Source organism: Chenopodium quinoa, unplaced genomic scaffold, assembly GCF_001683475.1.
Source record: "Chenopodium quinoa cultivar QQ74 unplaced genomic scaffold, ASM168347v1, whole genome shotgun sequence".
NCBI classification, from domain to species: domain Eukaryota; kingdom Viridiplantae; phylum Streptophyta; class Magnoliopsida; order Caryophyllales; family Amaranthaceae; genus Chenopodium; species Chenopodium quinoa.
Window position 1 is genome coordinate 1,845,445 of NW_018743691.1, and position 14,573 is coordinate 1,860,017.

At 37.8% G+C, this 14,573-nt stretch overlaps 1 protein-coding gene across 1 annotated transcript; it reads left to right on the forward strand.

The window, feature by feature from the left end:
- The first annotated feature begins 9,358 nt into the window (after positions 1 to 9,358).
- On the forward strand, positions 9,359 to 10,342 carry LOC110683869. The gene has a single exon (XM_021860276.1). It carries the CDS (start codon positions 9,359 to 9,361, stop codon positions 10,340 to 10,342), a length of 984 nt encoding a protein of 327 aa, XP_021715968.1.
- Positions 10,343 to 14,573: the final 4,231 nt, after the last annotated feature.

Here is a 14,573-nt window from a genome sequence, read left to right on the forward strand (position 1 = left end):
TTTTGTAAGAATGGAGGAATTTGAAGCTTTCTCTCTCTTAGGGTTTTGAGAAATTTTGAGAGAAAGTGGTAGAAATTTAGTGGAGATTGTAGAGAAAGATGAGAGGATTAAGAATATGTAAAAATATTTGAGTTTGGATGGAAGAATTGGAGGAGATCTTGGAAAGAGAGTGAGTTTGAAGGTGTGAAAATGGAGGTTTTAGAGAGAGAAAGTTTGAATACAGAAGATGAAGGAAGGAGAAAATGAGAAAAGAAAAGGGGAGAAAGAATTAAAGGGACAACTGGTAATAGGCGCGCCCGATCGAGTGAATTTTCATAAACCCAGAACTCAAGTTGCGCGCTCGATCGGGCGAGCTCAGCCCGACCGGGCGCGAATACGAAGCAAATTTTCTCCCTTTTACTCGCCCGATCGGGCGAGCTTCGCCCGACTTTTCTTTCTCCTTCACTCGATTTCTCAAAAAATGCGCCCGATCGGGCGAAATTCCCTCGATTTCCAGCTTCAGTTGCGCGCCCGATTGGGCGAAAATATGGCCGATACAAGCTCTACTTGCGCGCCCGATCGGGCGAACCTCGCCCGATCGGGCCCGTGCCCAGCTCGGAACATTCTCTTTTTTTCTAACTTTTTCTCTTTAAGTCTCCATACTTGTTGATTCAATACCTGTACAAAACACTTGTAAAAGATAAAATTGCACTTTCCGCGCCTCTTTAAAAATTAAAATAAAATAGAAGGAAAACTAGTCTAAAAAGCAAGAAATACGGGTTGCCTCCCGCAAAGCGCTGGTTTATCTAGGTCTCACACGACCTTCTTACTACCTTGTAGCTCAGGATGGAAGCGGAGTTAGGAGGGTTTCCTCTACATCTCTAACGGTAGCGCCCTCATGATACACCTTCAATCGTTGGCCATTTACCTTGAACTCTTCACCTTTATCATTGACCAGCTCCACCAAACCAAACTTGTTCACCTTAGTGACAGTGAAGGGACCGGACCACCTAAACTTTAACTTTCCTGAAAAAATCTTTAATCTAGAGTTAAAGAGTAGAACCTTGTCGCCCGGTGCAAACTCTTTTGGTAGGATCCTTTTGTCGTGCTACTTCTTGGTCTTTTCCTTGTAGATTCGTGCACTATCATATGCCGACAATCTAAACTCATCTAAATCATTGAGTTGGAGAAGTATTTTCTTACCCGCGACCCTAGAATCCATGTTAAGCTCCTTGATTGCCCAAAAAGCTTTGTATTCCAATTCCACGGGAAGATGACATGCCTTACCATATACTAGTCTATAAGGAGAAGTACCAATTGGTGTCTTAAATGCGGTTCGGCATGCCCAAAGTGTGTCATCTAGCTTCATACTCCAATCTTTCCTTGACTTGGCCACTACCTTCTCTAGAATCGCCTTGATTTCCCTATTAAAGACCTCAACTTGACCACTAGTTTGAGGGTGGTAACTAAGTTCGGTTCTATGATACACTCCATACTTATTTAGGAGGTTGTCCAATTTTCTTTCATGGAAGTGAGTACCTCCATCACTAATTATAGCACGTGGAACACCAAACCTTGGAAATATGATCTTCTTGAAGAGCTTGATGACTACCTTGGCATCATTTGTTGGTTAAGCTATGGCCTCGACCCACTTGGACACATAATTGACGGCTACAAGTATGTAACAATTCCCATTGGAAGATGGGAATGGACCCATATAATTAATACCCCAAACATCAAATATTTCAACTTCAAGAATCCCAGTTTGGGGCATCTCATGTCTCCGCGAGATGTTGCCAGTCCTCTGGCAAGAGTCACAAGTCTGCACAAAAGTGTTAGCGTCCTTAAACATTGTGGGCCAATAAAAACCCGACTCATTAATCTTGGCCACCGTTTTGGTGGAGCCATGATGTCCTCCATAAGGTGAAGTGTGACAACTAAGAAAAAACGCCATGAACTTCCCATTCGGGAACACACCTGCGAAATAATCCATTTGCACACTCACTAAACAAAAAAGGATCATCCCAAAAATAATTTTTTACACCAAAAAGGAATTTCTTTTTCTGTTGGTAGGACAAGTCAGAAGGTAGAGTACCACCCACTAAATAATTGGCAAAATCAGCATACCAAGGGTTTTTCTCTACAACTGCATACAGGTTGTCATCAGGGAAAGAATCATCAATAGGGAGAGAATCCTTACCCTCATCATACCTGATCCGCGACAAGTGGTCTGCCACTACGTTCTCTGCATCCTTTTTGTCCTTTATCTCAACATTGAAATCCTGGAGCAAAAGAACCCAACGGAGTAGCCTAGGATTTGATTCCGCCTTGGCTATCAAGTACTTCAGAGCTGCATGGTCAGTAAAAACAATAACTTAAGAACTAACAAGATATGATTTAAATTTTTCTAAAGCATAAATCATAGCAAGAAACTCCTTCTCCGTGGTGGCTTAATTGACTTGGGCCTCATCCAAAGTTTTAATTGCATAATAAATAGCATGCAAAACTTTGTTCTTTCTTTGTCCGAGCACGACTCCTAGTGCAAAGTCACTTGCATCACACATAATCTCGAAAGGAAGATTCTAATCGGGTGCACATATGATGGGTGCCGATATCAAAGCCTGCTTTATCTTGTTGAAAGCCTCAAGACACTCGTCAGTAAAAATAAAAGGGGAATCCTTGAGTAAAAGCTGAGTTAGTGGTTTAGCAATTTTTGAAAAATCTTTGATAAAGCGACGATAAAACCCCGCATGACCTAAGAAACTTCTAACTCCCTTAACATTAACTGGGGGAGGTAATTGCTCAATCACAGAAATCTTAGCCTTATCTACTTGTATACCCTTATCAGATACAATGTGACCCAGAACTACTCCCTCTGTCACCATAAAGTGACATTTCTCCCAATTTAGAACCAAATTGTATTCTTCACATCGTTTCAAAATTTTAGCAAGATTTACTAGACATGCATCAAAAGAAGAACCATACACGCTAAAATCATCCATAAAGACTTCCATAATAGACTCTATGAAATCAGAAAAAATGCTCATCATGCAACGTTGAAAAGTAGCGGGGGAATTACATAAACCAAAGGGCATTCTACGATATGCAAAAGTACCATAAGGACATGTAAATGTAGTCTTTTCCTGATTTTCAGGGTGAATTGGAATTTGAAAAAATCCCAAATACCATCCAAATAACAAAAGAACTTATGATTAGCTAACCTTTCAAGCATTTGATCAATAAAGGGAAGGGGGAAGTGGTCTTTTTTAGTGGCGATATTTAATCTACGATAATCAATGCATATACGCCACCCTGTAATAGTTTTAGTGGGAATCTATTCATTTTTATCATTTTTAATCACAGTCATCCCACCCTCTTTAGGAACCACCTGTACAGGACTTACCCATTTAGAGTCAGAAATAAGATAAATAATATCTACATCAAGTAATTTCATAACCACTTTCTTAACTACTTCCTACATGTTAGGGTTCAACCTCCTCTGGGGTTGAATACAAGGCTTGTGATTGTCCTCTAGGTGTATCCTGTGCATACAAAAATCAGGGCTAATACCCTTGAGATCATCAATACTGTACCCTGTTGCCCTTTTGTGGGTTCGAAGAACCTCTAGAAGTTGGGAAGTTTGAGGGTCATCGAGTGCAGTACTAATGATCACAGGGTATTGTAGGGAATATTTCAAGCATCATAACCCCAATCTTGAACCCCACTGTGATCATACACTTAAGTATGGTGGCGTCCAAAGGGAAAGAAAAGAGAGCAAAAGTGTCGCCAACAAGTTTTAGGAACTTGTAAACCGTTCACAAGGTGAAGGTTACACCCCTTAACGATCCATGAGATCGTCAACTCCAAAAGGTCTTGAACCAAATAGGGTTCAGGGATGAGGGTACGAATCCAATCTACAAAAGAGAGGACTCGCTCTATAAAATAGACCTCTACTTTATTCTACTCGTATTCATGTGCGCTTTTTGACTAACATGCAAACATTAGATTAATCCTAACCCTGTTTAATCTATGTTGGTTGAATATTAATGCACAAATAAATCTATTATTGGCGATCACTTGAACTAAAATCATATTAGCCTAAACAAAATTATTAATTATCTTACTAAGCGTGATTTCAAGTACAAATTCCCTTTAACATGCATAAAAGGCGTGATCAAGCAATAATAATAATAAATATCAAGCAACAGAATAATAATAACCATAATAATCATAACAATAATAATAATCATGATAATATTAATAATAAAGCTTAATAATAATAGCAAGATCCTAGGCATGATACTAACAAGATTAATAACAAATCCTAGCATGTCACTAAGCATTAAAGATCAAAGCTTTAAACCTAACAAGGTACTAACATGATATAGGAAAGAGTAAAGGCACCCTAAACATGATTCTAGAAAGCAATAAAAACATCCTACATTGAAATTAAAAGGGAGTAAGCTAATTACTTATTTTGAAGCCTCGTACCTCTTTCTAATAACAAAATACACGCGTTAGTAAACTTCAATGAAAATAATAAATCAAAGAATTAAATTAAATTAATTGAAAGAAAGAGTTATAAAGTTTAGGCTGGATTTGGGACCAAACCCTCAGAAAAGTATAAACCTTTCACGTCTAGGGCGAAGGCAACTTCGAACTTGGCTAGGTGTTTCTAAGTCTTGTGAGTGCGGTATTGTGTTTGTAAAAATCTAGTTTAGAAAAAGAGAGAAAGAAAGCATGAATTGCTCGAGAGAGATATAGAGAGAATTGGGTGATTGTGAATGAGTAAAAACGGAGGTTCAGGACCCTATTTATAATAAAAATAGTCCGGAAAAGCATAGAATTTGATAAGGAATAAGACTACAAGCTTTCGCCGCAAAACCACTCTGTCGCTTGGCGACAGGCCTATCTTTTGGCGAAAGCCTGGTTTTCACGCACTTTCTACGCGGAATCCAATCTTTAACCAAATTTGATCTATGGAATCCGTACAGAAGCTAAAATCGTATTTTAATAAAATAATATTATTTTATTCCAAATAAAACTCATCATAATATAATTATTAATTCTAACTCTATTTGGATTGAAAAGAACCTTCTAGAGAATTCTAGAAGACTATAATTAATCCTAGTACTTTTAGGAATAATAATTAACATTGGGCCCTCCTCTAGATCATTGGGCCGCATGTAAACCGGGCCCAGTTTAGTATTTTTGCCATAACTTCCTCATTATTATTCATCGGAATTGGGCTTATAATATATCATTGGAAAGCTCTTTGAAAGCCCCATCCAACTACACTATTATTGGACCCTTGTGAAAGACCAAACTAAACTGGATCGGCTATTTTTATAAAATAAAGTTGTTTTAAAAAACAAAGAGAAATTTTTTTAATAAAACTAAACCGCAACACTTAACCTTTCACACTTTCACTTCATTCGATTATGATTCGACGCGAAAGGTATTCATCACTGGGTTTGTTTTTGGGGAGACACAAATGGGTGTCTACAGAAGCCCCCACTTTGACTGAGTTTGGAGAAATGCATGTTTCAAAAACAAAAGTCAAAGTAGCGATAGGGACGGAGAATGATTCATAACGTTCAATAGCTGGTTCCTACAAGCGCCTGTACGGTGCAACGTACAGTCGTTTTGTAGGAAAGAACATGATATATAAAAGTAATGAACATATAGTTATAGTGAAAAGAACATACTATTAAAATGTAATGAGCATATAACTAAAGTAAAAATAACATACTATTAAAATGTAATGAACATATACCTAGAGTGAAAAGAACATATTTGCACCAAAAAAATACATAAAAAGAACATATGTTTATGTTCATTGATCAGTCAGTATAATGTACTTTATTTGCAACATAAAGATCATTGCTTAATGTGAAATGTTTATTAAATTTTGTCTTCAAATTAGGGTGGTTATATATAGATAAAATTTATTACATAATATTATCATGTTCTTTATTAATATTGCAGATGTTCTTTAGATATGAAAAAATATATAAAATTGAATGTTCGTTACAAAACAACTATATGTTCTTTACAAAATAACTGTATGCTCTTTACAAAATAGTTACATGTTCTTTTTGCTTTTTTTGGCTGTACCAAGCAAGGTACAGCCGCCTGCACCTAAAAATTTTCACATAACGTTTGGCGATCCTAAATCATTCTTGTAACGCCGGTACCTGCAAACTAGCGTTAAACAGATAAAAGAGTTAAGAAACGCGTATCTTGCATCGCCGAGCACACGTCTCTGAATTAACCAATTTTGCTGCATTTTTGTTTTGACGACCTTCCACAAGCTAGAGAATGCCATCCCGCCTGAAGACTGCTACGCTTGTAACTGCCTCCAATTTCCGCTGTGATAATCATCCGCAAGCCAGGGAACACTATCGAAGATTGCTTCACTTGAAACGATCCTCTTCCGCTTTGTGACCATCTTCCACATCTTAGGGAATACGATCGAAGATAACTCTGCTTGAAATCACCTTCAGTTGTCGTGATAATATTCCGAAGAAAGTTATCGAAGACCAACGCTTGTCGATCTTTTAAAGTTCGCTTGAACTTTGCTTTCGCTATGCCAGTACGTCAGCCTGCTTGTGAACCATTATGTTGGTGCTTTTGCTGTTTATGAACCATTATGTCGGTGCCTTTGTAATGAGCCAATGTTTAGGCGCTTTAAGTGAAGTGAGACGATCTTTCATCAGGTCGATCACTCGATTTAATCGTAATCGAGCTGATTACTAAATCATGTCAAATTTCTTAGAGGGGCTAACTGGCGTACCAAGGAACCCAAACTGCTGCACGAAGTCCACATAACCATGTTATGGAGCCATGTACTCTGTCGCCGCGTTTAGGGCTTTTCGCCAAGCGACAGACCTTGTCGCCGCGCGATATACCTGTCGTTTGGCGACAGGGTCGGGTATTTTAAATATCCGCCCTTTCTTCTTCATTTCGCTGTTGCTCTGCTTTTTCGCATTGTCTCAAAAATTTCGATCTCTCTTGCTCATTTCTTAGCCGAATTCGCTCAAACTTGTTGCAAATCGAAGCTCATCACATCTATTTTCCCGATCTATGTAAGTTTTGCGCAAATTCACTCCGGTTTTTGATGAATTGTGTGTTCTTGTTCACGAATTTTTGAAAAATTCGAAACTTACTTTGCTTAATTTGCTTTGTTTGTTGAATTTCATGCCATGAATTTGCTTGAGTATGTTTTTATATTGCTTTGGGAGTATTTTGAGACTTGTTTGACTCAATTTGGTGAAGAAACGAACGATTCACCATTGTTGGACCTCTCGAGGTCGTGAAGAACAATGTGACCCGTTCTTTGCATTTTTGCTAGCTTTTCTTGTACAATTCGTCACAATATTTGCCATAGTATTGCAAGAAATTGCTTGGTTGCTTGAAAATGCTAATTATGCTTAGGTTTGAATTTGTGCTTTGTTTTAGTACTACGTACTTGTAGGGAATAATTTCAAGCCTTTAAAATCCCACTAGCTTGAACCCCACTGTGATCATACACTAAAGTACGGTGGCGTCCAAAAGGGAAGAAGATAGAGCAAAAGAGTCGCCAACAAGTTTTTAGGAACTTGTAAACCGTTCACGAGGTGAAGGTTACACCCCTTAACGATCCAAGAGATCGTCAACTCCATAAGGTCATGAACCAAATAAGGGTTCGGGGATGAAGGTACAAATCCAACCTAAAAGAGATTGAACCTGCCCTAATAATAGACCTCTACTTTATTCATATCGTATTCATGTGCGCTTTCTGACTAACATGCAATCAATAGGATTAACCCTAAACCTGTTTAATCTATGTTAGTTGAATATTAATGCACAAACAAACTATTATTTGCAATCACTTGAATTATAATCAAATTAAACCTAACAAGATTATTAATATCTTATTAAGCGTGATTGCAAGTACCAATTCCCTTTAACATGCAATAAAAGGTGTGATCAAGCAATAACAAATAAATATATCAAGCAACATAATAATAATCAATAATCATGAATAATAATTATAATAAATAATATCATCAAAATAAAATATTCATCATCAAAATAAAATAATCATCATAACAATAATAATCATAAATAAAATAATCATTATCAAAATAATAATAATAATAATAATAATAATAATAATAATATTCATAATCATCATAAATTATAACAATTATAATCATAATCATGTTCATGTTAATATTAAAGCATAATAAAAATAGCAAGATCCTAGGCATGCTACTAACAAGATTAATATCAAACTCTAGCATGTCACTAAGCATTAAAAATCAAACCTTTAACCCTAACATGATACTAGCAATCATAAATATTAGGAAGAACATAGGAAGCATCATAACAATCATATTTAATATTAAAATTACCCTAGACATGATACTAGGAATATCTTAAGAACAATGTAAATATGATTTCTACATCATAACATCAATAAACCAATTAAAGTACTTACTTTGATGCTTCGTACCTCTTTCTAATAACAAAATACACGCGTTAGTAACTTCAAGGAAAATAATAATGAAACAATTAAATTAAATGATTGAAAGAGAGATTTGGGACCAAACCCTCAGAAATTACTCCCTCCGTCCCGGTTTAGTTGCAACGGTTTGACTGACGTTGGATTTTATGCAAAGTAATTGACTTGTTTATTATAATGTATGTAAGTTGGTAGTGGGCATTTTTTTATTATAGCTAGTGGAAGTGGGCCATAGCATTTTTCTGTGGGGGGGGGGGGGGGTGGGGTGTGCTGTTGGAGTGTTGGATACACGTGCCATAACATGTGAATCCAAAAAATTTGATTCCTTTTTTAATTTTTGCCGGCAAACACCATCACCAGAATTCACTTTATAATTTTTCCCTCTTGATTTTTTTGGTGAAATTTCAAATATTTTTGTACACATCCCCTTTTTGAATTTGGAGCTTCCAAATTATGGCCTTTATATATTGAACCATAATAAATGCTTCTTCTTTATTTCAGCTTCACCTGTAGATTACCAAAAAAAAAAAAAAACACAGCAAATAGAGAGTAAAGAACAAACAGAGAAAAAATATGGGGGCGGGGGGGGGGGGGGGGGTTTGGGGTAGAATTAGAAAAAATGTCGTAAGTTTTTTCTTCTTCAGTTTTCACTTAGATGCAACTAGTGTAGAGTAATCATGTGCATTTTTAGAGAGAAAAGAGAGCTTACAAATGATGCAAGAACCAGAATTGCTAATTGGTTACTAGTAAAAAATTCCACTGGAAAGTTGAAAAGGGGTACCGTGAAAGAAGCATCAGAGCTTTTTGGAGTGCATCGAACCACAATCTAAAGAATTTTTAAGCAAGCAAAAGCTCTATGGCAAAACGGTGATGCAGTCAACATGGACTCTGAAACCCAAAAGGGTTGGCAAGAAAGGTAAACACATTGACTTAAGTAAAATTTCTAAAATTCCATTTCACAAAAGGGGCAACATTAGGGCACTTTCAATAGCATTAGGTGTTTCTAAGAGCACCATTCATAGGTTGATCAAAAGTGGTCAAATCAAGCCACACACAAATGCATTGAAATCAGCACTTACAGAAAATAATATCATGGAAAGACTAAAATGGTGCCTCAAAGCCATTGATCAAGACAATGGTATGTTCAACGATATGTACACCACAATCCATTTAGACGAGAAATGGTTCTACATGACAAAAGGGACACAACGTTATTACCTACTCCCAGGTGAAACACAACCTTATAGAACGTGTAAGAGCAAAAGATTTGTCACAAAAGTCATGTTCCTATGTGCCGTTGCTAGGCCACGATTTAATGTAGAAGGAGAATGCATTTTTGATGGGAAAATAGGAATGTTTCCGTTTGTCAGGTGGGTGCCAGCAAAAAGAAGAAGCATAAATAGGCCAGCAGGTACATTAGAGCTCAAACCAGTTACCTTAGTCACAAAAGAAGCTTATAGGAACATGTTAATCAGACAAGTGATCCCAGCAATCATGCAAAAGTGGCCAGATAACGATCAAGGTCCAATCTATTTGCAACAAGACAATGCAAGACCTCACATAGAAGTACAAGACAGAGACTTCATGGAAGCTGTGCAAAATTCCAACAAAGACTTAAGGTTAGTATTCCAACCTCCGAACAGCCCAGATATGAATGTGTTAGACCTTGGATTTTTTAGGGCGATACAATCCCTCAAGGATCAAACAGCCCCAAAAAACACCAAGGAGCTGGTCAAGAATGTTAAAAATGCATTTAGGGAGTATTGTCCAACTAAAGGGAATAGAGTGTTCCTTAGTCTCCAATTGGTGTTAATTCAAGTGATGAGAGTAAAGGGGAGCAATAATTACTTGTAAAAACATGTTGGAAAAGAAGCTTTAGAGAGATAGGGACTACTTCCTATTGTTTTCTCTCCATCTCCAAGTCTTGTAGAAGAATGTTTGGCATACGTTGAAGCAATGCAGCAGACAATTTGAAGTGATGAACTTGCAACTTTTGGAAGCTAAAAAGTCAAATGATTAATTTTGTAAAGTTTTTGAAAGCATAATTGTAAACAATCAAAACTAGCAGTAGATTAGTGGAGAGATATTATATGAACCTCCCTAATACTTTTGTAAATTTTTTGTAAGCATCAATTATTAATGGGAAGATCAAGTACTAACATAAATTAGCTTGTCAATCAATTTACAGAGTACCTAATTCATTTACTACTACACCACCAAGTAAACAACACAATAACACTACGGAGTACATCTTCTAAGAGTACTCATTTTTTTGCCTAACAATTACTCCGTACAACATCACAAGCACTAGATTATACTCCGTACTTAATGGGAACATCACAACATGCATAGCTTACCAACATCACAAGCAGTAGATTAATACTCCGTACTTGATGGGAAAATCAAATAAGAATAACTAACACAATAATCCACCACTATTCACTTCCAGAACTATCACCCATCATATGTCGTTCAATAATTGGGACATAACCCTTCAACATCTGAAAAATGTCTTCTTTTGATACATTACCTTTTCTTTTTCTAGATTTCAACTTACCTTTCGACGTCCGCTGCTACATCGAATTAGCTTTGGAGCTACACACACAGGAGTGGTAGCCACTTCACGTTCTGGAGTGTCGGGAACAACCCACTCTCCGTGCTCTACCAAAAAAAAACGCACTTGGAAGAAAACCGTTCAGTGGAGTAGTCACTTCACGCTCTCGAGTGTGGAGAACGTCTGGCGGAGTTTCAGGAACTATTGAAAATGGTTCTTCAGAATCATCGACCCAAATCCCAATTACATCAGAATTGGGGTAGTTGAATGAGTCTTGATCTTTGTTTTTAGCTAAATCAGGATTAATTTGATGTTTTTCAGTATCATCCATGAGATTTTTTCTCAAATCTACAGTAATTTGTTTCATGATTTGGGGAAGAAGATGAATGGAAAGAACCTTGAAAATGGGTTAAAATAATTTGGAGTGAGAAAGTGAAATAATTTGGAGTGAGAAAGTGGCGTGTGAAATTAGATCAGGGGGTATGGGTAGGGGGGTGGGGGGTGTAAATTTTTTATCATTTTTTTTACAAAAGTGAAATAATAGTGGGCCATTGATATTTGAGATAAATATTAAAAAAATAGTGGGACCATGCCTTTTATAGAAATGTTGCAAGTAATTTGGGACGACCTTATAAGGAAAGTGATGCAAGTAATTTAGGACGGAGGGAGTAAAACCTTTCACGTCTAGGGCGAAGGCAACTTCGAATATGGCTAGGTGTATTTAAGTCTTGCGAATGCGGAATTTTGTATGAGAAAACCAAGTTTAGGAGGAGATGAATGAGAGAATTAAAAGAATGCTAATGAATGTTGATGAATGATGAGAATTGATGAATCTTGATGAAAATTGGTGAATGAAAACGGAGTTTTTAATACGATATTTATAGAGAAAATTAGCCAAAAAAGATAAATTAACAAAAAAGAGTCCGACGCTCAGGAAACAGAGCTGGCGCCAACCCTGGCTAGCTAGCGCCAGGCACCAGCACTAGTGCCAGGCGCCAATGGCTAGCGCCAGGCGCCAGGCCTGGTTTCAGGCGCCAAGGCCTGGGGTTGGACGCTAAGCTTTATTTTAACGCGTTTTCGAAAATCCGATAAGTTTACCGTACTGGAGGATAAAATAATATAATTTCTTCGAAAATGCTATTTGATTTTGATTAAAACTCTGAAAAGTCAACAAAGTCAACTTATCAATGCTAATTGAATTAGGAATGAAAAGAACCTTCTAGAAGAATCTAGAAGACTAAAACTATTCCTAATTGCATTAGGAATGATAAATCATATTAGGCCCTCCCCTAGATCATTGGGCCGTATATAAAGCTCATACCGGGCCCAGTTTAGTAAATTGGCCATAACTTCCTAAATATTCATCGGAATTGGGCTTATAATATATTGTTGGAAAGGACTTTGCCAAGCCTTATCCAACTACACCTCTATTGGACCCATATCATGGACCAACCAAAGTGGATTGGCTGTTTTCTTAAAATAAAGTTTTCAAAAACAGAGAGAAGAGAAAGGAAAAATAAAAACTTTCCGCAACACTAGACTTTCCACACTTTCATTTCATTCGATTATGATTCGACGTGAAAGGTACTCATCACTGGGTTTGGTTTTGGGGAGACACAAATGGGTGTCTACAGAAGCCCCCACTTTGACTGAGTTTGGAGAAACGCAAGTTTCGAAAACAAAAGTCAAAGTATCGATATGGACGGAGAATGATTCAGAACGTTTTTGCGATCCTAAATCACTCTTGTAACGCCGATACCTGTAAAACTAGCATTAGTTAAACAGATAAAAGAGTTAAGAAACGCGTATCTTGCACTGTCGAGCACACGTCTCTGAAAGTAACCGATTGTTTTGATGACCTCATACAAGCTAGAGAATGCCATCCCGCTTGAAAACCGCTACGCCTGTAACTGCTTCCAAATTTGGAAGATTGCTTCGCCTGAAATGATCCTCCTCCGCATTGATAATATTCCACATTCTAGGGAATACCATCGAAGATTATTTCTCTTGAAACAATCTCTATCCGCATTGATAATATTCCACATCCTAGGGAATACTACCGAAGATTGTTTCGCTTGAAATAATCCTCATCCGCATTGATAATATTCTACATCCTAGGGAATACTATCGAAGATAACTTCGCCCGAAATTACCTCCAATTGTTCGCGACAACTCTCCGCAAGCTAGGGAATGTTGTCGAAGATATCTTCTCTTGAAGTCATCCTCATTTGATGCGATAATTTTCCAAAGGAAATTACCGAAGATCCACGCCTGTCGATCTTTAAAAGTTCGCCTAAACTTTGCTTCCGCTATGCCTGTACGTCGGCGCTCTTTTGTTTTGAACCTGTATGTCGGTGCCCTTTTGCTTTTGAACCTATATGTCGGTGCCTTTTTCTAATGAGCCAATGCTTAGGGGCTTTAAGCTAAGTGAGACGATCTCTTATCAGGTCGATCACTTTATGTAATCAAACCGATTACTAAATCATGTCAAATTGCTTAGAGGGGCTAACTGGCGTACCAAGGAACCCAAAAATATGTTGCAGAAGTCTAGCACAACCTCATCAGGTGGCTGGATGCTATGGCGTCGCTGAAAAACCATCAGCGCCAGCTATTTGGTGTTAGCGCCAGACGCTGATGTTGGTGCCAGGCGCCAAGCCTAATTTGTGACGCCAATGCATAGGGACTGGCGCCAGCACGAGATCTCCCTTAAATACCCCTTTCCTCTTCATTTTGCTGCTCCGTTCGTCGCGAAACTGCTCGAGGAAACCGAAAGCTTCAATTGCTCATTGCTTGCTCGTTTCTCAATCGAATTCGCTCAAATTTGTTGAAAATCAAAGCTCTTCTCATCTATTTTCCTGATCTATGTAAGTTTTCTTCAAACTCACATCAGTTTTTATGAATTCTTGGCATGTTTATTCACGAATTTCATGAAAATTCAAAATTTATAATGCTCAATTTGCTTTGTTTGTCAAGTTTTATGCCATTAATTTGCTTGATTATGTTTGTATATTGCCTTGGGAGTAATTTGAGACTTGTTTGACTCAATTTGGTGAAGTAATGAGCAATTTGCCATTGTTGGACCTCTTAAGGTCGTGAAGAACAATGTGACTCGTTCTTGATGTTTTTGCTAGCAATTCTTGTCCAATTTGTCACAATAATCATTATAGTATTGCAAGAAATTGTTTGATTGCTTGAAAAAATGTTGTCATGCTCAATTTGAATTTGTGCTCTGTTTTAGTACTACGTACTCTGTTTTTTGCGAACATAGTATCATGCGGATAGGCGAACCTTAGATACTATAGAACCTTAATTCATGATAATTCTGCACAATGTAGCATGGCTAGACAGGGAGGCTAGGGTTCACGGTCCCGAAACACTAGACGGGAGCATGAGCCCGTAGAGGACGATGCCACGCCGTCCACTTCACTCGGTCGGCTTCCGGAGTGGGACGAGCGGACTCTGTTCTTCGCCCCTTTCCACCACATTTCCGAGAGGGTGAGACAGGGTACCGAGCCCGGGAGGACACGGCAT